Below are 27,095 nucleotides of genomic sequence, written 5' to 3'. Positions count from 1 at the left end.
ATAGAGCAGAGTGTTTTCTGTATCTCTGACCCTCCCCCAATCCTGAAGCAAGTTCTTATGCTTTTCCGGAGCTGCTTTTGGTCACATGACCCTCTATCATGATGACCTTTTTGCTAAAATACATGTGACACCAAGATTTCTTCTTACACTGCTTCTCTAGGGTTCAGATGACAGCACAAAACATCACTTGTCCAAAAATAGCAGATATTAAGAATGTGGGCATCTATGTTCATATTAAGAGCAAACACTTTGCAGGGTATGTCACCCAAAGGAGCATTTTTTTTTTTTCCCATTTAATATGGTCCCCTGGGGAGTTAGCCTGAAGTCCACACTTAAGAGTCTTTTCAAAAGACTAGTCAAAGTCACTTAATTTGACAGTTTAGGAACTGTCTCGTGCCAATTGAAAAAACTTTTATGCCCAACAATTCAGTGATCCATAAAGCAATTAAATGTCGCCATTCAGTTTACACTCACACACACACACATACACTCGCACATGCACACGCACAGGAGAACTGTGACAAAAGGATTAACCAGATTAATCTTGTGACTGTTCTAAAAGAAAATGAAATTGCAAATCTGAGGTGTCATATTCAAGTATAAAAATGTGGAAATAGTCTGATCCCATTTGATTTTATAAGATGTCATGCTTGTTTAACTGGAGGTACTGGCGTTAATGAAGTTAACTCCTGGGGCACAAAATAATCTACAAAAATTCAATTTGTGATTTTTTTTTTTTTTTGCAATGCAGCCACTTGCTTGTTTGTTTTTTTTGTTTTTTTTTTTTCTTTTAAAAATATGTGGCGACGTTGGGAGTTCCCTTGTGGCGCAGTGGGTTAAGGATTCAGTGTTGTCACTGCAGCAGCTCAGGTCACTACTGTGGCATGGGTCAATCCCCGGCCTAGGAACTTCTACATGCCACAGGCACGGCCAAAAAAAAAAAGTAAAAATACATGGAGACTTCATATACTGTGGCATTCCAAGAGTCAATACTTTATAAAAGAATAATACCAGTGGACTCATTTTTTTCTTGCCTTACATGGGTGAGAAATAGTTTTACACATTTTCAATCAACATGGATAGGCGGCAGATGTAAACAGAGTCATGCACATTCCTTAAGGAATGTGTTACTATCGCTGCAGATGCTGTTTGGCCCCGATGAGGAGAAGAAGAGAGAGCAATTTCATTGGTTGGCTTTTTAAGTTGCATTTTATGGAGATTTTAAAACTAGGATTTTACTAGTTCTTGGCAGTAGACCATCCAATCAGAGGCTCTGTAATTATAAATAGCCAAAGTGGGCTCATGCTCTCCAATTAGGCAATGCCCTATCTTAAGGTCTGACCAGATGTGGAGGGCTTTCAGAGTGCTCTGCTAAATTTCACAGACTCTGTTCTAAAAAGAAAAAAAAAAAACTTATTAGCAGAGCTCTTTATATATATATGCTTCAGAACTGACTCCTGATTATCTTGAGCTATTGCAAGACTCTGGTTTTCCATGGATTTGTGGATTCCTTAATCCCCCTCCCCTGAAGAGTCCTAACACCAGGCCTCCATCACACCATCACCCAGTGACAATTCGCAGTTATCACAAAGCCTAGAGCAAGGAAGACTGCCTGGCACTAGTGGGCAAAGAAAAGGAATAATCCTGTTACCTTGTCCAGTGGTTTATAGGCAGGGATCTTTATGTAAAAGGAGGGGAGGGGACATTGCCTGAAACATATATTTAAAGTTCTTGCTGATTACTGCCAACCTCTATGAACCAACACTTCATCCATGGGCAGAGAGAGAGAGAGAGATCTTTTTCTTTTTAATCTGCAAAGGATTAAAGGATAAAGAATAAAAACAAAAAGGTCCTATGCTAAAATAAGAAATCAGCCCCATCTTGGCACAGTTCTCATCAGAATATTGCACCCAGTGTTAACTAACGCTAGAAGCTTCAACCTGTATAAATTTAAATGTATTTGCATATTATAAAAATAAAGATAAACATATACATATTTTACACTAGTTACGGAACAGCAATGAATGGTCAGTTGATCGCTCTTTCACATTTAACAGAACTGAAATCTGAGTGCTCTAAATACTGCCACCTGTACTGGAACTATGGCTTATATGTGCATGGAAAACAAAATCCCTGAGAAGCCATTCGACTTTTTTTTTTTTTTTTTCTTTTCTTCAAGTAGCGCTCTCCCTGGAGGATCACAGTTCTGAGGTTCAGGTTGTAAAACATTTGCTCCATATTCTCTCCCATCCTTACCCACCCCTGCCCCTCCCCATGTTGTCTACAGGCTAGGTGTGCTTCCTCCCCTGAAAGCACCCCAAACACGTATGCACTTGAAGTCACAGAATATGCCTGGGAGCGTGAAGGGTTTGCCGGGTACAAAAGATGGTCCAGGTACATTCTGATGCTCTTTTCTCCATGGAAGTTCCACAGCCATATAAAAGTCACTGGTTTCTGTGCTTTTCACCAACGTTCTTCCTATGTGGGTAGATGAGAAGAAAGCACAGAAATGACGAAAGGAAATAGGAAATGATACTCTCAGTTATAAGAACAAATCACAATATAAATCTTTTTGGCACAGATATCCATATCTATTTCTAGAGCTCTGTGTAAAATTGCAAATGTCAGGCAATTAATGTTTCTACAAAGGAAAGAGGCTTTTTACTAGAAACCTAGTCAAACATTTCTGTTTATGACACCAAGTTCAGACATAAAGAGAGAACTAGACAAATTAGCTCTTTCTACCTATTCCACTGTAGTTTCACAGCCTAACTAGATTTCTGATCAAGAACCTTGAACTCTAAACACAGCACTGCTTCCTTTCAAGAAACACGCACAGACACACACAAAATTACCCTCTGCAAGTAGGCCTATGTACTAAGAAGTGAGAGTGGGTGTCTATCTAGACTAAAAAGCATGATTTGACTTGAATTAAAGGCTGTCAAACTAAAAGCTGGAGTTAGATGAATATAAAATGAAGAAACCACGTATCTTCAGGTAATTAAAGTGGCATTCCATTCAGACCAAATGGTCAGACAAGAACACATCAAGCGTCCCCCCCCCCATATTTTAGCTATCCTATAATGACTTGCAACATAGTTAAAGTGTTGTGGCAACACTTAATAAAACATACAAAGAGGTACAGGGCTTACCACCCGCATTCCCCACCCTCCACCCTGCCTCTCTCTTGAAGCTGCCTGATTTTATGGAAACTGATAATTTAGTATCTACCTAAGACATTTCTCCAGCCCACACAAGAACTGGCTGAGCATAATATCAATAACAACATCACCAAAAATAGACACCTTCCATTTACTAAATGCTCACTACATGCCAGGAATCACACCATTCCCCATACTGTGTTATTTGATTAGTCCTTAACTCTTAACACTCCATCAGGTAAGCTTTCCCTTATTCTGCATTCACCAAGAAAGGAGCTAAGGTCCAAGTGGTTAAATAACTTCCCCAAGGGCACACACACCAGTGAGCGGCAGGGCCGGGCCCTTTAAAGAGGGTTATTTGACGCCAAAGTATGCTTGACGACTGAAAGGAAGACTGGACTATTTGGGGCCCTGGGGATAGTTTCACATTTCTCTGGCACTTGGCCATGTGGACATTTTGAAGGCCTATTAATATATTAAACTTCCCAGTAGAGAAAGTTTTGAAAACTGCCTCAAATTCAAGTAATAACATAATTAATCTAACCATAAGGAGGATGGCAGCGTGAAAACACGCATGCCAGCCAAGTGGTTAATGCTGGTGGAGCGAGTTCTGGCTCTGAGTGGGAGAGGTGCTATGCATATGCTTTTCTTACTGACTCTAGCAAACCTGGGGAAAGGCAGACAGTTGTGTCTGGCTGTCTGCTCCCCTGAGCCACTCGTAAGACTGAGAAACACAAGCATATGTAATCAAGGACAGCTAGAGGGAATACCCCAGTGTTCAAAGGGAAAAAAGGAAAACTGGTTTGAGCATTCTGCACATGGATGTCATTTTTTCCTGTTTAGGCACGTAAGGGAAAAAAGCATTGATCACAAGCCTCCCCGCCTCTGACTATGCCTCCATTTCAAACTTGCCCTCATCAAGATCCACCTCAAATGCTATTTCCTGGAACTTTTCCCGATTCTTCTGGCAGAGTGCTTTCGTCTCTGTGCCTACAGGACTTCGATACACTTGTTGCTGGAGGTGTCATGTTTCAATTGGAATCAGACACAAGTTTGTCTGGTTGTGCCTTTGATTCCCATTTCTACTGGATTCTTGAGGGTCTCAGTTATTTCTGTACCCACAATGCTTGGCCTAATGCCTAGTAGAGGGCAAATACTCAACAAAGATCTGCTGAATGAATGAGGAATAAGATGTGATGAAGGAGTTCCTGTCGTGGCTCAGTGGTTAATGAATCCGACTAGGAACCATGAGGTTATGGGTTCGATCCCTGGCCTTGCTCAGTGAGTTAAGGATCCAGCGTTGCTGTGAGCTGTGGTGTGGGTCACAGATGCGGCTCGGATCCCACATTGCTGTGGCTCTGGCGTAGGCCAGTGGCTACAGCTCCGATTAGACCCCTAGCCTAGGAACCTCCATATGCCGCAGGAATTGGCCCTAGAAAAGGCAAAAAAAAAAAAAAAAAGATGTGATGAAAAAGTCACAGGCAGAAAAACAGCCCAGGTACTATGAGATTATTACCATAAGGAGTAGTGATCACTACCATCTCTTCATAAGGAGATGTATAAAAAGGAGATGTGAAGGAAAGAATGGCTGATTACAGTTAGAAGGGCTGAGGATGGCTTCTCAAAAACGACATATGAAGCAGCTAGTGGTGAACTGAGAGCCAGCCAGAGCTTAAGCCTGGCTAACCCTCCCACAGTAAGGTGGTGTCACACATCAGAAGGGTGGTGGGGTCCGATGGGGAAGCCTTGTGTGTCGTGCCTAGGATTTTGAACTTGAGCCCCTAATCAGCAGGAAGTCATTCAGGGCTTTTAAAGTAGGAAGAGAAGTGATGGGGTCTGATGTTGAAAGATGGCATTGGATAGAAAGCCAAAAAGACTAGGGAGGAAGATGCCAGTTGAGACTCAGTCTTAGGGCAGAGACAGGAGGACCTGGATGAAAGCACAGGCTGAAGAGAAAGTTCGGTAGTTGAATTCCCTCATTCGAGACACACTGCTAAGATGGGGTACCAGTTCTTAGTGGAATGCTGCTTATGGGAGGGAAGAAAAGGAGGTGTTGAATGGACAGACTCCCAGCCTAGGAGATGGTGCCAGGCTATGTCACCCCCAGAGACAAGAGGCACAGACCGTGGAGAGCCCTGGGGGAGGAAGACAGAACGCACACCTGTGGAGCCTACAGAACATCCAAGGGAGCTGCCAGCTAGGATGATGAAGACAGAGGCCTGGAGCTGAAGGAAAGGTCGGTATGGGGAGGCTCAGCCCAGCCTCCTCTCAGGCTATGGAACCTGCTCTTCCTAGGATGCGGCAAAAGCATTCAAGGTATGTGGAGCTTAGGCTGAAAAGGAAGCTATACCATTAAGCAAGTCTTTTCTGTATTCTGAAATTCTGACCCCCAGGGCCTCGCCCACCCTGGCGGAATGCCCCTCCCAGCATCAGCCAGCTAGTCCCCAGAGAGAGTCAACAACCTAAGTGTGACTGTGCTTCTCAACTGCAAACCAGTGAATCCAGAGCCCACACCCCCAACCACCTGCTTTATCAAGCTCTCACACTCCAGGCTGCAGTCCATCTACCCTAATCATGCCAGGGCCACGCTCCAGACAACGTGGGGACTGTCTTTATGCCCCCGAGTCCATGGAAACTATCCAAACTGGCCCATCCTATGCCTTCTCCCCTGCCTTGCCTGTACCTCCCGCAAAAACCACAATGCAGGTTCCTACTCACACTTTCCTCTCCCGCTGGCCCCTGGCCACACAGGTGTTTCCCTGGGCAGCCCCCCCCCCCCATGGCATGGTGTGCCCCTTCCTCTAAGGAACTGTAATACACTTTTTTTTCCCCACAGCAGTCATTTCCTGATCTGTCGGCCTTAGTGTATCTCTGATTTTCCACTCCCACACTATACAAAGTCTGTCCAGGCACTGGGCATTTTCAACCTCAATATGAATGATCCCACTCATGTCCTCTTTGTTCCAGAAAGACGGGTTAGAGACTGATGTTTACTCAGAGACTGCAGGTGGCCTCATAAATAGATCATCATGTACTTCACCTTGACCGCTTTGTGGTGGTGGATGTGAAGGTGAAGCAACATTCTCTCCTATACACGCGTTTACCTGCCTTGTGTAGACACCTCAACCAATGAGCTATGCAATCCTAGGTAAGTCAGTGAGTGGATTAGACTCTAGCATGTATATTTGCATTTTGAAATTTTTATTACTACCTTTGTACGCCATCCCCAGTGTATGCTGCTTATGTTTCTAGTAAAAATAACGGCAACCGGATTTATCAAGTGCCACTTATTCTGTGTAAGGACTAATGCTGAAGGCTTCCCCTACAATGGTCTCTAAATGCACAGAACAACCCCATGAGATAGTGCTTCCTTAAATCTGCACTTGTTACAGCACTAGCAAATCGGAGGATTCAAACTCAGGAAGCATAACTCCAGAGCCTATCAAAATGCCTTAAAGAAAAGAAATATAAACACTGCTTTTAAAAAGCTGTTTGTTGTATTAATCAACTTGGGCTTATCCTGATGTTATATTCTTAAATAACAGTAGAGTACATTTTTTTAATGACTTTTTTTTTCCAAAAAGAATCTAAGGTTACCGATATATACATTATACTAAATTGAGCCAAAGAATTGAGCAGTTTTCTTATTCTTAATTCCTAAATAAATCTTGATTCTGGACAAGTAAAAGATTTCTAATCTTAAAATGTCCTGCTCTTTGGAATCTCTTCATCCCAAACCCATCCCAACCCCCTTTTTTCCCTAAACTCACCAAGGCCTTTAGGAAGTCCTCACCTATTTTAAGAAATGCTCTCTGCTTCCCAGAGACTTACCCTTAAAAATTGGTGCTCCTAAAGTCACAGATTGGGGACAGTAAAAATGATGGCATAAGGGAAAGAAGCACTATCTTTTCCACTTAATTGTCCAAGAAAGTATGCAGATACCTAAGCAGAGAGGGAACAAATTCCAGTATCAATGTGGCTGACGGGAGACTAAATAATCAAAGAAACACTATTAGCCCCAGCCTGTAAAAGTAGCAGGGCAATGAGCTGTCTTATTCTTACAAAGAACAAAACATATCAATGCAAATCAATGTGATACACCCCACAGGCAACCTCCACATTTAAAGCCTACTTTCCTTCTGAAATCCCATCCCACCCCCACTCTTCATGGTTCAAAATTCTGAGATCAGTGCAAAATTCTCCACTGTGATAAAGCTAAATTCAATCCTTAAAAAAATTCTTTTTTAAATCAATTCCATACTAATCTGAGTGGAGTTAAACATAATTCACCTGATTTATTCGGTGAGATAAAGGCCACAGAATCTTTATACTACTTTTTGCAAAAGGCTTATATGAATTGATCTTAAATATTCTCATGTCATCACAATGTGACTGCCGAAAGTCCTATGCAAAGTAATCACTATACATTGGAGAATTCTTAGCAGGAATCTTACTTGAATTGAAACACAGTATATGTGCAATAATCCAAGTTTAAAAAGTAGTTCTGAAATGCAGTGTTAGCCTTGCCTTTTATTATTAGCTGCCCTTTCTGGAAAGGAAGAAAGCTTTGCCCAACAATCTTCAAACCAGACCATTTTTTAAAATTCTGTAACACATGATCTGCCAAAATCAAAATTAACTTCCTTTTTCAGTCCCACCGTGCCACAGACATGTAGCACCACAAGAGAGATGGCAACCGTCAGGAAATAAAAATGATACATTTCCATTTCCTGTATGTTCAAGGACCAGTCCATTAAGAAACCACATGGAAGAATATGGGTTGCATTCCAGTATGTCTTAAGGTAAAAAAAAAAAAATTTTCATATGCTAAACTTTGGATTCTGTCTTGAAATGAAAATCAATAGATAAATTGAGTTAAGTGGCAGTTTCTAAGACTCTACGCTTTAATTGGTAAATCAGACAAATCTCTTTGGAAATGAGAAAGAGATATATTCTATCAGGTATCTAAAAAAAAGGCAAATGGTAAAGGAGTTCACACTTCTTTCTGAATTGGAATATTAAGCATCTCAACCTGCACAGCAACAGGATGGAGATGAGAAGTCATACATAAAAATTTTAAAAGTAAATGTTAAAAAATGATCCTACTTTCTCTTTTTCCCACTGAAAGTATAGGTTTGCTTGTCCCTAATGTCCAAGGGACAGTTAGGCTGCCACTCAAATTCTGAAGGATAAATATGTGAGAAGAATGTGTTAATTAACACATTCTTCTCACATATTTCTTGCCTATCACTGTGTCTCTAGCTGAACTCCTTCTGTGTGGTGGGAGTCTTCATGATATATACAGGTATCAACAACACAATATACACTTTAAATATCTTACAGTTTTGTTAATCATACCTCAGTAAAGCTTAAAAAAAAGAAATCAGTGTTGCCAGGGGTTAAGAGGGGAGGGAGGGACAAAGGGGGGGACGCAGGATTTTTAAAGCAATGAAAGTATTGTGTGTGACACTGTAATGAAGGATACATGTTATTCTACATTTGTCTAAACCCATGAAACACACACCACTAAGAGTGAACCCTAATGTAAAGCATAAACTTTGGATGATAAGATGTGTCCATGTAGGTTCATCGCGTGTAACCAATGTTGATGGTGGGGGAGGCTGTGAGTGTGGCGAGGGCAGGGGGTAAATGGGAACTCTCTGTACCGTCTTCATTTTCACGTAAACCTAAAACTGCTCTAAAAAATAAAATCCATGCTTGGAAAAAATTACTACTTATACTTTTTTTAAGAGAAAGTTCTAAAGGAGGCTGACTTCCCTCCAAGAAATGCCATTTCCCTTCTATTTTCCAATAAACAAGGGGCTGGCAGTTGGGAGGGTACACATTAATTTGCTGCCTTTAGACTGAATTGGACCAGGGATAACAAGTGTGCATATGAATTTCTTTAAAACTCACAAATTGTTTAATACCAACACCAGCAAAACTGATAGGGATGGAGTAGGCATGGGTAGTTGTAGAAGTCCCAATAAAGGATCATAGATAGGGAAATCTAGGGGATGCTGGGAGATCACTGTAAGTTAATAACTGCTCAGGGAGTTCCCGTCATGGCTCAGCGGTTAACGAACCCGACTAGCATCCATGAGGACGCGGGTTCGATCCCTGGCCTTGCTCAGTGGGTTAAGGATCCGGCGTTGCCGTGAGCTGGTCCCAGACTCAGCTTGGATCTCAAGTTGCTGTGGCTCTGGTGTAGGCCAGTAGCTGTAGCTCCAATTTGACCCTTAGCCTGGGAACTCCACATGCCATGGGTGTGGCTCTAAAAGCCAAAAATCCAAAAAATAAAAAAGTAACTGCTGAAGAAGGCCATCAGAATGAGGCAGGCTTGCTTGACTAGTGAAGGCAGGAGACTTTGGGTGGGGCATGGGATGAGGCCTACATTCAGATTCAGACCAAGGGTAGGAGTTGAGGACCACCCTTCTGCTGATTTGAATACACATCTTACTGGATATGGATACTAAGGAGGAGCTTCCGACCCCTACTTCCCTTGGATAATAAAACTGTAGCCCACAGGATCCTGGGGCAGAGCCTCCTTGCCTGCCAGCTTTTATCTATCACAAGCTTCCTATCTTAATAAATCTATTTCTTGCCTATCACTATGTCTCTAGCTGAACTCCTTCTGTGTGGAGGAATGAAGAACCTGAACCTCAGTGAGTCCAGACATCAGGTGAGTGATTCTGATTTAAAACTGTGGGTTCAAGTCCCCGTCTATGTTCTGGCTAGTTTCAGGCCGTTAGTGCTGTCAGTTTTAAAACCATCCCTGAAAGTGGCACTAAAAATAATTACTGTCAGCACAGAACTAGGTGTTATATTAAGCATAGGTAACCTCAGATGGGCATGAAATTTCTCTTTAGAATGATGAAAATGTTCTGAAATGAGACTGTGGTGACAGTAGCATAGCTATGTGAATATAGGAAGAATCATCATTGAATGAGCAAGGTTTTTTTAAAAAAATGTACGAGGCAGAATCTATATCCTTAAGGAAGTCATAATCTTTCAAAGCAACCCAACAAATCTGCTACCAGATGAATTTTCATCTCATCTCAAAAGCAAATATCCTTGAAAATCAGCCCAGGATAGCCAAGGTATGGAAATGACTCATATTTCTATCTGATAATCAGAAAAGGGGTTGAGAAGTCACTCAGCTGCTAAGTTTCTCTCTGGAGGGTGAGATGCTGAAGGACAAGGATTTCATTCAATTCACATAACCTCTTCCCAGTGGAATGCTGAGGGACTTCACCATCCAAGGTGAATTATGAGAGGAAGTCATGGCTTTGTTTTGTTTTTAAATCACTGTTTACCTTTACTCTCTCGCTCTCTCTAGGGGAATAAAAACACCTTGAAATTTTTTTTAAATGAGAAATAGAAAAGCTTGGAATTCACAAGGAAGATCCAATCAATTAAGAGTCATAATGGTTTTTCCTTAAAAAATGCATAGTAGTAGCACCATTATTTTACATGTGGTCAAAGGCAGACGCTAATGACATGTCTCAGTTGACCGCTCAGCTGGTCAAAGAAGAGCTTGGAATGCCTTTTTAGAAACACCTGTAAGATCTAGGTCAATGACCTAAAAGTAGGGTGATAATATTGGTTTACCTGGTTGATGCCTATCATCCTGGTATAATTATTTAAGATAATTAATAATTAAGAATAATGATATGAAAATGAGGCTCACTGGCCAGCAAGGTCACCCTGGAAGCCACAGAGGGGATCTCAGCAGAACAGGCACCCACATGTGACAGTTATCCGCATGACTCTTGTTTTCTTAATGGCTAGAGCCTGGCCCTGGAAATTCTAATACACATGCCTGATCAAGAAAGCCTGATCCTGACCATTGACCTGCAGTTTAGGGGATGAGAGAGGAGTAAAATATCACTCTCCAGTGATCTGCCTAAGTTAACTGAAGCAGGAGTTGCAAAGCCAGGGCAATAGCTCCAGTCTCCAAATTTCTACTGCCTACCGAAACTCCAAAACTAACTCTCAGGAACTCTCAGGCTCAGGCTCAAGCTGTGTTGACCTAATGACCACCTCCTGGGACAGCTTTCCTCATCAGCCTGCAAGTCTCCCACTTCCCATACACCGCCATCTACTTGTACATCAGAGCTCCCACTGGGCTGTGCAGGGCCTGGATTATGTTTTCATTTTATTCTCAACAATACTCCTTCATTTAGAATTGAGACTTGCCCTCTAAACCTGCCATCCATTGTATGAGACCATTTTTTAAAAATCCATTTCAAAGTGAAACTACTCACAGCTAGGTCAAAAGTAGTTCAACCCCTAAAGGGATGCCCTCCAGCATCTAGATGTCCCAGGCCATGAGGCTCTGATTATGCAAGACCTTACACTACTTGTTCATTTTAGGTATGATAAACTGGGAGAGAGAGGAAGTGAGAGCATTTCTGTAGGTTGGTAGAAATGTCCCTCTGTGGCAGCACAACAAAAAGCCCATAAGCAAACACTGATAACACTGGCTTAGCGTCACTGTGCTTTCTCGTGCAAATGGGTATTTTAACTCCTACTTCTATCTCACTTCTTAAATGCCATGCAGCTGTGGCAAAACAAGAGGTTACCATCTCTCCTGGCTGAGGAATATCTGTACCCATGCAGAGCCTACTGAACAACTGTTTCCCTCCATTCCAGATCCTCCTGTTTCTAAGAAATTCCCTGGTAGCACAGTGGGTTAAAGATCCAGCTCTGGTTGTGGCTCTGGTTACAGCTGTGGTGCAGGTTTGATCCCTGGTCTGGGAACTTCTACATGCTGTGGGCTCAGCCAAAAAAAGAAAAAGAAAAGAAAAGAAAAGAAGGAAAAATCACTGACAGACCCTGCTGTTTCTGTAACAGTCCCTTTATCCTTAGTCTCTGCGTATCTGAAAGAAAGAGACCCATGTACCACCATTCAAAGAACGGGAACATTTCTGTTGTTCAGGACGGGGGTATGTTCTGGTTCATGTGAAGTTACTATGTAATCCTAAGAAGCACTTCAAGGTCTCACAGTGTCACAAGGGTCATATTAGTGATGAATTATACTATGTGCACGTTACCTTAAAAAGCATTCTCAATAGAAGAGCATTAGATAAGAGTCTCCCTTGGGTGTTTAGTGATGTTTCCCAGCAAAGATGGATTAGGGATGTTCTGTCTAATGACCCAGCTTGGAGAAGAGGGGCAGCAGCTAATGAATGAAAAAGCCCCTGTAGTCCCCCGATCCTGCAGAGAGCACACCAAGGGCAGGAAAGCTGACACTTGGAGGAATAGAGACAGGAGCTCCTATCACACACACCTCTCAGGAATGCAGCCTGATAGCAAGTTTCCCAAGATGCCAGGACAGGTCACTATTCTCAAATGTGAACTTCTATGTGCACATTACCTTAAAAAACCTCCCTATAAAAAGCTTAGATATTTAAAAAACAAAACGAAAGAAAAAAAAAAATCATTCTGTGTGGTCAACTAGGAAGAAAACCAGAAGTTTCCTGCACAAATACGTCGTGGATGTCATCCAGGTAAAAAGAGGTCCAAGAAGACCAAGGGCTGCTACTTTTCAAGATTTGCAATAAAAAGGTATTTCGTCTCAGTCTAAAAGTGGCCTCTTTAGTTCTTAACACTACAGGGAAAAAAAAAACCAAACAGATGAGTTTTACCTCAGTTTTTCATCTGAATTTAACACTAAGTTAACACTCTACCCAAAAGTTAGTTCACATGTATGCATTCTATGTCTTTAAGCCCATTTTGGAGAAGGTGGGAGCAAACTACACAGCCTCTGATTATCAAGGATTGATAGAGAATCAGAGACCCACAGGAAAAAAGGATTCACTACACATTTCCTGCCAGCTTTTCTTATTTAATGAGCCCTCACTTTTTCCTGAAGCAACAGCCTCCTTAATTCTACAGTGACAGAATTTAGACTCTCCATCAAAAAAAAAAAAAAGCTCTTTTTGGTTTTATATATGTGCAAATATACTTTAAACAACTGCATAATATGTGAAAAATAGCTCAAGAAAGCTGTTTAAAAATGCTCTTTTATCAGAAAAAAAAAAAGATAACAAAAAAGGAGAATTCAGTTTGTTGTATAAGCCATGATTTTGCTGTTGCTAAGATAATTAGGTCTATCTTGGGGGAGCTTATCAAGGTTTGTGGAAAGGTACCTTAACTTAGCTTTTGGTTCTTACAAACTACTGCAGGCTCTGGAGTGAGAGACAGGGGCTAGGCACTCAGAACTCACTTGGAACAGGGGCTGATCACAGTCGGTGTGGGTGGGTAAACCAAGGCAACATTCACTCGCTCACTGCCATTCTTGGGGCAGATGATCTCTGCCACTCCTTCTGGTCTGGGCTGACTCAGCAACTCCCCTGCAGGTGGAGAGAGAAAAATGCATTAGTGAGATCTGCCTTCAAAAAATGGGACCATATTAGAGAGAAATCCTGCGCTGCAGGGGGAGAGCAGGGCAGGCAGGGAGGAAGCGAGGGGTCTGCAGATGGTGGAGCCGGAGAACAAATGTGCAACCAGAGCCAACCTGGCCCTGCTCTTACAGGCGCTGCCTTAATTCTCATCTCTGTCACCATGGAGAATGTTCTAATGGTGATGGTAGGAAGGCCATCATTCCAGACAAAGCATCTGCCACTATTCTCCTCACCTTCCTTTCCACAGACAGGCTCCAGAGATCATTATCTCGATATCTCAGCAAGCTGAGCCAAGATCCCTAATTAGGGTTGGGGCAGATGGGAGGCGCAGCAGCCTTGCAACAAAAGCCCTGCATTAATGACCTGGAAACACAGCCAGCTACAGGTGTGGTATCGAGGTAAACAGCCCAGCTTCATGTGGGCAAGAGGACTTCCGGTGCAGGTATGTGTGCAGATTTGAAAGGACCAACACACTGCTATCTCACGAGTGACGGGGGCTCGCAAAACAGATCATTCACTTACTGGATCACTGCAAGACCCAAAAGAAATCTGCATATGCTGCCTGCCCTGGATACAGTCTCTCCAACCAGATCATCAAATTCCTAAGAGCAGCGATGCCTTCCGTTTCTTAGTTTCCTCCCTACTGTCTGCTTACTTGTAGCACCCTGCCCTTTCTGTTACAGCAGACAAGCCTGGAAGTCATCCAGTCCAAATACCGCTTTACAAGTCCGAAGCTCTCTGAGTTTAAACAGATTTGCTCAGAGACCCAAAGAGAGCTTTAAGCCAACCGATCCACCACATACCATGGGGCTAGAACTACCCCAGGATGATGTTCTCAACAACCAGACCTGCACCGTTCTCCCCTGCTTCCTCATCTGCTATTTTCAATTTCTACTTTCCATCCTAAGACTACTCCCAAGGCTCAAGCCCAGACTGGGAATTTTTGGTTTCCTCTGAGAACTATCTCCTGGTTGAAGTTTCACTCAGACCTCTGCTCCTTCTGCCTGCAGCAGCCTGATTGCCAGGGATAACAAATGTAGATGTCAAGCCCCCCCCCTACCCCCCTCCCTCCCACACACCGGGTCCTGTACATCTGGCTTCTTTGCTGGTTATACTGTAGGTTTTGTTGAGAAAAAGACTAGTTTGCCAGAAAATATGAAATAATTTGCAGTTGACTACTAAGCACTGGTTATCAATTTCTATTAAACCAAGAGCTTTAGTGCCCCTCACCCCAGATTCCCAGTGTCACACAGCACCAGGTCACTGGTTTTGTCTGGGTCCTACTCTTGGCTGCGTTGCCAGCCACTGAAACAGCATGACAGTTGGAAGCATCGAGGAATTTCATACATATGAAAAATTCACTTGATGCTGTGGAAGACTGAGCAAGAAATAGAACATTTCACAAGCTCCACGACATCCCCGTACTCCAATAAGCTACCTCATGGGGCCAGGATTCTGAGGATTGAAGAAAATGTGCCCAGCTGCCAGCTGCTAGATGAAAATAAGAAAAACAGCTTTTTCCTTTCAAAAAAGACCCTTATCCTATCAATAGGAAGAATGGTCCATAACATGTGCTAGCTACTAAAATAGAAGCTAATTGTCTCAAATTTCCTTAACACAAACTTGATTTTCAAATTAAAGTACAGCTATTCATTGAGCATCTAATGGGGAGATCTTACTGTCTGAGGAACTGCAGGAGGCACGGGGATACAGGAAGCTAAGGCAAGGCCTCTGGTGTGAGGGTCTCAGCACTGGAGAAAGTCAAGTACACAAAAAGAGAACTATGGTCCTATGTGGTTGGTGCCCCCAAGGAAGTCATTATCAGATGACAGAGAATGAAGGAGGAGGACAAACTAACACTGACTTGGAGGATTGGAAAAGACCTGGAAGTGTGAGGAGGGCTGACTCAAAGACCCAGAAACAGAGTTCCTGTCGTGGCTCAGTGGTTAGTGAACCCGACTAGCATCCAGGAGAACACGGGTTCGATCCCTGCCCTTGCTTAGTGGGTTAAGAATCTGGCATTGCCATGAGCTGTGGTCTAGGTCACAGATGCGGCTCAGATCTCGTGTTGCTGTGGCTGTGATGTAGGCCAGCAACTACAGCTCCAATTGGACCACTAGTCTGGGAACCTCCATATGCTGCAGATGTGGCCCTAGAAACACAAAAAGACAAGAAAAAAAAAAAGAACCAGAAACATTCATTATCAGAATGGAGGGCAGTGATGTGCTATCATGTACATCAAATTAAAGATCAAATTAACCCCAGAAAACTGATGATCACTGGAGCAGCTAATAATTATCAAGCACTTATGCACTAATTCTATAAATGCATTCTCTCTCTTAGTCCTTATGCCAACCTGATAAAGTGGGAAACAATGATTATCCCCACTATATAGAAGAGGAAATTGAGGCTCGGGGGTTAAGTGTTTGCCAGTAGTCACAAAGAGGAGGAGGCAGTGCTAGAATTTGAACCCTGGACTATGACTTCACTCTTAACAGCATATAACACTACCGTGGTGATTAAATTAGATACATAAGAAAAGTAAATGTTGTGGAATCGAAATACGTTCTTGACACTATTTTATAGTGATAAGATTTTTTCAAAGCCAACTCTCCCAAATATAAAGAATTCACTTGAATATATAAGTACCCAGATTCTCTATAGTAAAACAATACACAAGGATTAGACTATAAATTATCACAACACCATGCAAAACGCCTCGCCAGAAATTTGAAAACTTCAAATGAAAAAAAATTTAGATATATTACACATCTATCATCTCTAGCAAAAGCACATAAAAGACAATTCCAGGAGTTTCCACTGTGGCACAGCGAGATCTGTGGTGTCTCCAGAGCCCCGGACACAGGTTTTATCCCTAGCCCGGTACAGTAGGTTAATATCCAGCATTGCCACAGCTGCAGTGTAGGCTGCGAATGTGGCTAAGACCTGATCCCTGGCCTGGGGACTTCATATGCTGCTGGGTAGAAAAAAAAAAAATCCCCAAAATTGGTAGGAACGGTTAAAAAAAAGTTGTATTTATATAAAATACACTGCAAATAGAGTAAGGAGGAATATACAAGTGACTTGGTATATTTCCATTTTTAGGAACTTGCTTCAAGGAAGTGAGCCTTTCTTTCTGACAAAAATTATACAGTGATTGCTCATAGCAACCCTATTTATAAAACAGTGAAAGCTTGGTAACCCTCTCAAATATTCAAGAAAGAGGAAATGATGGAAAACTATGATACATTCAGAAGACAGAATTCTCTGTAGTCATTAAAAATTATGAGACTGGAAGTTCCCGTCATGGCACAGCAGAAACAAATCAGACTAGAAACCATGAGGTTGCAGGTTCAATCCCTGGCCTCTCTCAGTAGGTTTAAGGATCTGGCGTTGTCATGAGCTGTGGTGTAGGTCGCAGATGCAGCTCGGACCTGGCATTGCTGTGGCTGTGGTGTAGGCTGGAGGCTACAGCTCCGATTTGACCCCTAGCCTGGGAACTTCCATATGCCATGGGTGCACCCCTAAAAAAAAAAAGACAAAAAAAATTATGAGACCAATATTTCTATGTAGGAAGTAAATTTGATATACGTTCTCATTAGAAACAAACTGACAAGGAACACAAATGAATTTGGAGTGAAATGGATCATTCAAGATTAAATGGTCCTGAGGTTATCCGTTTATTTTTATGCTCAAGTCAATTAAAAAAAAAAAAAAAAAGACCAAGTTTGCTTTACACTGAAGGGCGATGCCAGCTTTAAATGCTGATGCTTTCTCTTCTGTTGGAGATTTTCTGTTCATATGCAGTTTTTACAGTCTTCCTGAAGAAGCAGAAATTTAGCCCGATGAATAGACTCCTGCATCTACTTAGGCTTATTAGGCCACTACACAGTCTCCTGGTGCCCATTAAAGTTATAAAAAACTACACTGACTTAATTACTGTCTCAAGATTTCTGGCATTAAAAGGCTAGCAAGGAGTTCCTATCGTGGTGCAGTGGAAACGAATCTGACTAGGAACCATGAAGTTTCGGGTTCAATCCCTGGCCCCGATCAGTGGGTTAAGGCTCCGGCATTGCTGTGAGCTGTGGTGTAGGTCACAGACGCAAGCTCAGATCCTGTGTTGCTGTGGCCATGGCTGTGGCCAGTGGCTACAGCTCTGACTAGACCCCTAGCCTGGGAACCTCCATGTGCTGCGGGTGGGGCCCTAAAAAAAAAAAAAAAAAGGCTAGCAAACTCTCATCAGCTGTTTTTCCCCTATAGAAGAACAGAACAAGTCTTATTTTATTTTATTTTTTTACTTTTTTAATGTTATTGTCTATCATGGTCTACCCCAGGAGACTGGATATAGTTCCCTGTGCTATACAGCAAGACTTCATTGTTAATCCATTCTCCATGTAATAGTTTGCATCTACTAACCCCAAATTCCCAGTGCATCCCCCTCCCTCCCTCTCCCCCTTGGCACAAACACAAATCTGTTCTGTGAGTTTGTTTCTGTTTTGTAGGTACATTTTTTTTTAATAAACAGGAGATAAATGAAATTAGTTCATCTTTTCCTGCTAATTATCAGAATATTTGGTAGCCATTTCCATTAAAAAACATAGTAATAATAGCAGGTTAAGAAGCTGATGCTGCTTGTGTGAGGATGTTAGTTTGATCCCTGGCCTTGTTCAGTGGGTTAAGGATCTAGCATTTGCCACAAGCTGTTGCATAGGTCGCAGATACTTTTGGACCCAGTGTTACCCCGGCTGTGGTGTGGGCCTCAGCTACAGCTCCAATTCAACTGCTAGCCTGGGAAGTTACATATGTTGCAGGTGCAGCCATAAAAAGAAAAAATTTAAAAATATTAAAATTAAAAAAATAACATGGGGGAAATAACAAAATGTAAATGCAATCTAAAACACTAATCAAGTTAATGTATACGAAATTTCTGCTCATAGAGAAATAATACGAAGTAGTTTAGTTCTGGAATCAGATAGCTTTAGTTCCAATTCTGGCTAAGATTTGCTGGCTGTACTGATCAGTGAGGGTCTAGTCGGACAACCACAGAGTAAGGTTTAATATAAATAATTATTAACCTATTATATAGAATTTACTCCAAGAGGAAAGAAGAGTGAACTCTACAGAATACCCTACAGCTGAAGAAAAACAGCCAAGAAAGAAAAACTTGGGTGTGAGGAGGCCACAGCAAAGCTGAGATTTAGACTTTGTTGAATGGATAGGATATGGTGCAGCCCCTGAATGGGGGAAAAGCCTGCTGGGTTGCCCAGACCAGACTGGTCCACAGTCAGCTGGCTGAAGCTGGCAGGGAACTGTCCTCTAGGTGAGAAAATTTCCCCAGGAAGCTGTCTGGGAGGGGAAGGCAGGGAGCATGCTATTGAACTGAAGCCGGATGGAGTACCAACTGAGAGTCCCTGAAAAGCTATCCCATGGGATGCTGCTGAATCAGTGAGGAAGCCAGCTAGGATACCATCAAAACTGGAGAGGTGCCCTGGGAGACACTGCTGAGCCACTGGGGAGTCAGCTGGGGGGCCCACAGATATCATTCCAGCCCTTGGCCACACCATATACTCGTAGGGAGTCCTGGGACCACGAGAGTGGTCCCCTAAACTGCAGTGGTCCCCTACACTGTGGATCTCTTTCAGAACTGTGTTTTCATTTTCATCATATATAGCCCTGCCAGTCTTCAAAATATAGGAAGCCACTGAGTTCTAGGCAATTTGACAGTGTAAAGGCATTTCTGGCTCCAAGATGTGTTGAATTCTCAAGTCCAGTTTTGACTCTAAATGCCGCGACTTTGTTTTTTTTTTTTTAAATCACTCAGAAATGACCTTCTATCCTTGAAGGCTTGTGGACAATTGGTCAAGTCTTATCATTAAGAAAGTACAATGTACAAGCCAAGTTCTGTAGAACCCCAGAAGCAGGTCAGCTGGGGTTCTTGGAGATGACGTTGAGCTAAGGATACAGCTCACTACCTATTTTCAGCGAGTCTTCATGGCCTCTCATTAATTAGGCTGCCCTGAGCAAATGAAATTTCAGCACTTCGACTTCTTCCCAACATCCTCCAAGGTGGTGACAGTGGTGACAGAGGCAGAAGGAAAAACGAAGGCCACATTCTTAGTTTCTTCTCTGACTCATACAATGAAGCTAACCTGTAAAGCCCTCAGATGCTCCTGATGAGTAATGCAATGGAAGCCAAGCCTGCCCCTGACGCCAGGCACAAGTGACCGGATACTTTGAATTTTTCTTTTTATGGCAGGTGTTCCATCTGGTGCAGACAGGCCCAGCTTTTCACTGTTTAACCCAATTCCTGACAGAGGATGACTCTCCTCAGAGTAATGTTTGCATTTAATTACAAAAAGCTTTTTGTTTGAGGGACAGAGGAGGTGACTAAATATCTTGAGTATGCTACACCAAAAAGAGTGGCATTTGGTCCAGGGGTCCCCTCTTGGATGGATCAGCATGCAGGTCTCTTCCGGATCAAAAGAGCTAGGACTTCAGAGTAAACATCTGGCAAAAGTTCAAGGGGTAAAAATTTTGCTGACAAATTTTTTTGCAAATCTCCTTCCTTCACATTACAAGCTTACATTTCCTTTTCCTAATGTCTTTTTCTTTTTGTGTGTTTTTATTTGTACATGTGCAATCCTCTGTACCTTTCTTCCCCACCGTTTCCTCATGCTTGGCTCTTTGAAATTCCCTCCCCACCCCCCAGGCCCCCATTCCATCACCTGCAGTGGAACAAAAGGCCCCCCCATCACCTCCTTCTCCAGGCTGCTCTTTTGCCTAGACTTCCTCCACCTGCAGAAAGAGTCCCAGGGTCCCTGAGGAGCTTCCTTCTCCGAGTGTCCATTGCAGCACTGGGATGATATGCCAGGAAGAAACTGTGGGAAGATTCCTCTTTGAAGTGTGAGGCCCCAACAGACACAAAATAAATATTCCTAGGGGCCAGGATAAACATTCTGGGACAACAGGTGAACCTGGCTCCTGTGGCACTTATTAATTTAATAAGTAGGAGAATTACTCCAGGGACGTTGCCAGAATCTGAGGTGCCTACAATGGTGTACAATAAAAGATTGTTTTATATTAACGTTCAGTACACTTGGTATCAGCACTTCCTCAGACTCGCACAGATAAAGGACAAATCGCCATATTACAAGAATAAGAGATCCTGTCTTTAGATTCTGTACAAAATTTCTCTAGAATGGCCAAAGAGGAGTCACATTGTATCCTAGAAACAAAGAACCACAAGGCACTACTTGAAGCTTAAATAAGGGGGCTTTAGGGCAAGAAAGCTTTCATATGGATGGTAAGCCTATTGTAAAAATTCGCTGCCCTGAAGTAAGACGGAGAAAGACAGATACCATCTGATGTCACTCACATGTGGAATGTAAAAAAATAAAATAAGTGAACAAGCTGCAATAAATAAAAACAAACACACAGATACAGACAACAGAATAGTGGTTCCCAGAGAGAAAGGGATGGAGGGAGGGCAAAGGGGAACAAATAGATGGTGATGGATGGAAACTAAAGTTTGGGTGGTGAGCACTGTAGAGCATACATAGAAGAAATACAATATTGGAAACATGAAACTTACCTAATGTTAAATCAGTTCACCTCAATTAAAAAAAAAGAAATAGAAATAAAAAAGTAAATAGCCTTGAGAAGTGGCAAGGGCTGGTCCAAAAAGGTATAGACAGATTCATGGAGGTAAATTAGTAACACACTACGAGAAGGTTGAGCTTCAGAGGTGGTCTACAAGCTTATACTCTTAGTGATGACATGCAAAGAAATAAAGTGACCCAATCATTCACACACATACAGATACCTCACTGGAGTTATGATCTGGGGTTAGCCTATCAGCTGCTGGCTCAGCTCGACCTGTTGCATCAATGGCCCTGTGTACGAGCACATCCCTCAGCAAAATGCCTCTGAGGTCTTAGACCACCCTCTTTCCTTACTGACCTTTACTAGATCTGACCCAAGTCAGAGCTGACTGGGGACACAGGGAAACATAGCCCTGCCTCTTCCCGCCATTCATTCATTCCAGCTCGCCTCAGACGCTGTGCCGGCCACTTGGCTCCATCACCATTGCTAAGGGTTTAATATAAATACAAATCCACCCAAGAAAGGAAAAATATTTCTCCTTTTCCTGCTCTGGATAAAGTTCTAGCCGACTTGGCTGAGGATGAGACATGCTTCACAGATCAAAGTGCACTCAGGCGAGGAGGGAGGGAGGAGGAACAGAGCCCAAACCCAGCTCTGGCCTTCCTGCTCTCAACATGCAAGTCAGGATCATAAAAAAGCCCCCATGCCGCTGAACTGGAGTGCTTTCAAAAGCTTACTCTTTATTTGGATAGCCTGTCACCTACTTCTTACTGGAAACCATTCCAGGCTCAGAGGAGTGAATGCAGACAGTTTCCCAAAAGCCTTCAGACTAAAACTGCCTCCCTCCAACCTGCGTTCTCCTTTCAGCTGAAAATGGGAGGAACTTTTAGGACCTGAACTGAAAGCTGAAATGCTGACCAGGCAGCCTTGTCAAAACTGACCTGATTTTGAAGGACTTAGGGAACGACCTGAAGTCCTTAGGAGTGATCCTTTGCTTCATGTCTCCAAACAAGCAAGATGATGACAATTCCTGCAAATTCATTTCCCTTGGAGGAAGGTAGTGGGGAGGAGGAGTGAATTACTCTGGGTGAGGGGGGAGCTTCTCTGAGAAGCCCCTACAGGGCCCTGAAAAACCCCACAAACTTAAGAGTCAGACCCACAGACACCACAGGGGAACCTGTTCCAGCCCGGATCCTCTTCCAGCAGGAGTTTTTCTTTATCTACCCCCCTGCCCTCATCCAAGTTTTCATTCCCAGAAGATCCAGCCTGGACCTGAGGCCAGTTTAAACGAACAAAAAGCGGAGTGCCCGTGGTGGCGCAATGGAAACAAATCCGACTGGTATCCATGAGGATTCAGGTTCAATCCTTGGCCTCTCTCAGTGGGCTGGGTTGGGAATCTAGTATTGCCATAAGCTGTGGCGTAGGCCAGCAGCTACAGCTCCAATTTGATCCCTAGCCTGAGAATCTCTATATACCACAGATGCAGCCCTAAAAAGCAAACAAAACAAAAACCCAGATTGCAACTGTGAACAAGAAAGCATTTTTTTCCACTCTAGGTTATTTATTTTGAGAAATATGCACATGCATTTTTTAACCAGTGATCACATTTTCAGTCTTAAATAGGAGTAGTTCTTTTCCTAATAGTTAATGGCATAGAAACTGTCTGACCAAATGAAAATCTATAACCTTAAAATTCTTTGGGTAAGAAAGAATTTTTTTTGAATTATGTAAGTCTTTATTTTTCTTATCTTTCAGATACACCTTTTCCTGCAAGGAGGTACACAGCTGGCTTCCAAATGAAGCCTCAGCACAAAGAAAAGAAATAAACATGAAAGTGTTTACACCCATTAGAATGTATGAGACCCCCAAACAGGACTGGCTTCATCAGGGGAAAGAGCCACCTCTGGGGGCAGCTCGGTCTGCTTGCTTGGCCATGGTCTCAGTTCACCCCCAGTCCTGAGCTCTTGCCTGGATATCACACCGAGATCCCACTACCTATTAAACACTGTCACTTGGATACCGACGTGCCCAAAATCAAACTCTTGACTCCCACTGGCTCCACCCCCCACCAAGTTACTCCATTTCCAGGTTTCCCTGTGTCTGTGAACGTCCACTCTGTTCTTCAGTCACTTTGGACAAAAAACAAACAAACAAACAAACAAACAAAAATGGAGTCATTTTTCCCTCCCCTTTTCTCTCACACCACACACTGAATACATCGCTGCATCCTGTTCCAGCTTCAGACCCACTGGCATCCTACCATGTCATCAGCTCCTTGGTCCTTGCCACCCCCTGCCCCCACAGTCCATTCCCCACTGAAGCAGAGGGGCTCCCTCACAATGCACATCAGGTCACATTACTCCTTGGCTCAGACCCTCCACCGCCTCCTCTGTCACTCACACATCTACAGGGTCCTATGTCATTTCCTTTCTCCTACCCTGGCTTCACTGGCCTCCTTGCAGGGCAAACTCCTACCTCACGACCTCATTCTAATCACTGAGCTTCCCCATCCCTGCTTTGTTCAGGCTCAGATATCAAAACCTCAAGAAGAACTTCCCTGACCCCCCTGTATAAACAGCACCCCCACCTCCTGGTCACCCACTTTCTGTCCCCTCTTTTATATTTCTTATGGTATTTCTGTCCACCTAACATGTATTAATTTATGGCGTGTCTCCTCTACTAGAATGTAAGCATCACAAGTATGGGGATTCCTCTTGTTCACTGTGGGATCCAAGCAATGAAAGCAGTGCCGGGCCCATAGCAGGTATGAGATGATGGTGAATAAGTGACTGGTCATTTGATGAGTCCAGAAATTGACGGCATTTACAAAGCGGCTTCTCAAGCTCTCTCAGGGATGTGGTTCCAAATCTGACACTAGTGGGGTGCACACTCAGGCCATGAGGGCCACAGACTACCCCCTCTTCTTCCCAAGGGGACACAAATGGCCAGCTGGGGCAAGTGTTCAAACTTCCCAGCCCATCACTGTCTCCTCCATATGCCAGGCCTGGCACAGAAACTGGAAGCGCTCTGCTCCAGAAGCCACTCTGCTTTTCTGTTTTACCTGGTTCTTGCATCTTTTACGAACTAAAGAGAAAGTCATGTCAAAGTCAAGATCCATTTGGGGAGACTCCAATGCCAACATCTTGAAATGTTTTCTAAATTTGAAGAATTACAAGACTTAGGGAAACCTGTTAAGTGTAGCTTAAAAAAAAACCCCGCCCTCTTCTAAATTATAGTTGGAATGGGTTAGAGTGGGGGAAGGGGACTAGGGAAGTGGAGGTACTATAAGTTATTTAGTGCTCTGGGTATGGGGTAGGAGGAAATCAGATCTAAGCACCCCCCCTTCTTTTCCCCAGTCTCAGATAGTTTGTTCACACACATGTGCTGATCAGCACCCTGCTGGGTTTTCCAGAGAACCCTCTGGAGTTCTCTTTCCTCTCTAGTTCTCTGTCCTGCAAACACCAGTCACCCTGGGCCCCTTAATTAGGAGGTATGTCTCAGCTCCCTTCTCTGTACTACAGCCTGGGCACTCTCAAGGCACTAGGCTGGGGCAAACGGGACTCACTTCATTTCATTCCCGTATCTCATGATCATTGTCCTTTGTCACCTGATGCTCAGGGCCTCAAAAAAATCATCATATATTTTGTTCTTTCATTTTTTTCCAGATGCAAGAGTAAACACAGTCTCTTTTATTCTATCCTTAGCTGAAAGTGGAAGTGTGGTTATAAGTTTTAAAGTACTTTTGATACTGTGAATAGAATAAGTTTCTTTCGAAATAGTAAGCCCATCATTGAGGTTAACAACATATGTTCTTCCAAAGACACTGAATGAAAAGACAAGGTAAGATGCAGATTGAGAGGAAAGAATGGCAAAGCATACATCCAATAAAAGGGCTTGTATCCAGAACATGTAAAGAACTGTCAAAACTCAATAAGAAGGAACTAACCAATAAAAAAAAGGGGGAGGCAAATGTCTGAACAGATGTTTATCCAAACTGTACCAATGGTAAATTAGCACATGAAAACATGCTCAACATCATTAATCTTTAAGGAAATGCAACCAAAACCAGAATGAGATACCACTTCACATCTATTAGAATGTCTAAACAAAAAGGCTGAACGCAACAAGCATTAGTGAGAATATAGAGGAACTGGAACTCTCATTCACCACTGGTGGCATTTCTTGGAAAGTTAATAAAACATATACCTTCTATGTGATCCAGCTAGTCACACTTAGATTTTTACCCAAGAGAAATCATAAATCCAATCAAAGATATATACATAAATATTCATGGCAGCTTCAACTGAAGTAGCCAAAAGCCAGGAGCAACCCAAATGTCCATTAAAAGGTGAGGAGATGATAAACTGTGGTGTATCCATAGAGTGAAACACTAAGCAATATAAAGGAATGAACCATGGAAACATACATGACACAGATGAATCAAAAAAAAAAAAAAAATTACTGCTGAGTAAGCAAAGCCAGGCCAAGAAAAAGTGTATTTGTATATTTCATTGTATAATTCCATTATATAATAATTCTAGAAAATGCAAAAAAATCTGCAGTAATAGAAAGCAGGTCAGTGGTTGCCTGGACAGGAAGGAATGGGAGTGAATAAGAAGAAATTTCTGAGGAGGATGGATTGTTCATCATCTTGACTGTGGTGATAGTTTTACGGGTATATACGTATATCAAAACTTATCAAATTGTACACTTTCAATTGTGCATTTTACTATATGCCAATTACATCTCAGCTATACCTCAATTAAAAAACAAAGCAAAACAAACCCTATAGTTAATTAAAAACCTAAACTATCACTAGGAAATAACAATTGGTGTTACAGCATGACTACACCCCCCCCCCCCAAAAAAAAATGCTTGACAGGTTCTGGGAAGAATAAATTTCATTTACCACATCCTATTACTTTCAACCTGAAAAACTGGAATCTCAGATCAAATCCATAGAAGGCAGAAATGTGACAAAAGCATGCATCTTTTTGCTGAGTTATTTTTCTCAGCTGTTATATATGATTGTTTCATTTGTGCTTCACTGTGATATTTGTAAAAAATATATATATATTCTATTAGATGAAACTCAAACTGAAGATATACTCAATCATATAGAAAGTACTAATGGTAATAATAGTAAATAGTATCTAATACCTAATAATAGTTAGCAGGTGACTACCTACCAATGGCTATTAGTAGATCAAAGTAGTTACCAATAATTTATGGTTATAAACTTTCAGGAAGTGGTAATAATATGGAAACACACCAGTGTCTGCTGCAGAAGGACCAATGTGTAAGAGCTGACATCCATGGCAAGGTTAAGGTAAATATACTCCCACCCACCTCTAGCGAACTAGAGACCTGTAAGCTTGGCTGCTTCTTCCATCTGAGGAAATTATTCTTTGCCTATTGGTAGCTTCAGAGTATTAGCACTTGGGAGTTCCCGTTATGGCTCAGCAGTTAATGAAGCCAACTAGTATCCTTGAGGATGCAGGTGTGATCCCTGGCCTCACTCAGTGGGTTAAGGATCCAGCGCTGCCAAGAGCTGTGGTGTAGGTTGCAGATGCAGCTCGGATCCCACATTGTTGTGGCTATGGTGTAGGCTAGCAACTACAGCTCTGATTCGACCCTAGCCTGGAACTTCCATATGCTGCAGGTGTAGCCCTAAAAAGACAAAAAAAAAAAAAAGAGTATTAACGCTTAGAAATGAGACACAAGCTTTACTTCATCCACCACTACCCCACCGAACCTCCAAGAGAGAGGGCTAAGGGTAGGAAGACATAAGGACAGTGGCTCCTTTCAGTCTTAAAGAACAAAGTAATCTAGTGGCTGATTCACAACATTAGCTCAAAAGACCATCATCTAATTTCCCTCAAGTGGAAATTACACCACATTTTTTTTCTTTTTTGACCGCATC

The 27,095-nt window shown here is 42.6% G+C and overlaps 1 protein-coding gene and 1 long non-coding RNA gene across 5 annotated transcripts in view; one reads left to right on the top strand and one right to left on the bottom strand.

Moving 5' to 3' along the window:
• Positions 1–967: 967 nt before the first annotated feature.
• The window catches only part of MFHAS1 (multifunctional ROCO family signaling regulator 1), a 97,157-nt gene continuing 71,029 nt past the window's right edge, over positions 968–27,095 (bottom strand). The window contains exons 2-4 of one of the 3 annotated variants that reach the window (XR_007134000.1): positions 13,393–13,519; positions 6,993–7,103; positions 968–2,478 (exon numbers count right to left, since the gene is read on the bottom strand). Coding sequence is in view for 1 of the 3 variants with exons in the window: in XM_047772562.1 (XP_047628518.1) it covers positions 2,445–2,478; positions 13,393–13,519 (161 nt within the window). In the remaining 2 variants the exon portion in view is untranslated. Of the gene's footprint in view, positions 2,479–6,992; positions 7,104–13,392; positions 13,520–27,095 lie in introns of those variants that run through there. The other 2 variants (XM_047772562.1, XM_047772563.1) reach the window with 2 other exon arrangements.
• LOC125123183 (uncharacterized) lies at positions 4,592–25,356 on the top strand. Of its 2 annotated transcripts, XR_007134002.1 has the most exons (5): positions 4,592–5,477; positions 6,129–6,309; positions 7,814–7,963; positions 9,785–9,843; positions 22,928–25,356. It is a non-coding gene; the product is annotated as an uncharacterized LOC125123183 (long non-coding RNA). The 2 variants fall into 2 exon arrangements; XR_007134001.1 differs by having other exon boundaries at positions 4,592–6,309.

The sequence above is a fragment of the Phacochoerus africanus genome, chromosome 3, assembly GCF_016906955.1.
Source record: "Phacochoerus africanus isolate WHEZ1 chromosome 3, ROS_Pafr_v1, whole genome shotgun sequence".
NCBI lineage: Eukaryota > Metazoa > Chordata > Mammalia > Artiodactyla > Suidae > Phacochoerus > Phacochoerus africanus.
The sequence above is the reverse complement of the archived record's forward strand: the minus strand, read 5'-3'. Positions and strand labels throughout refer to the sequence as shown.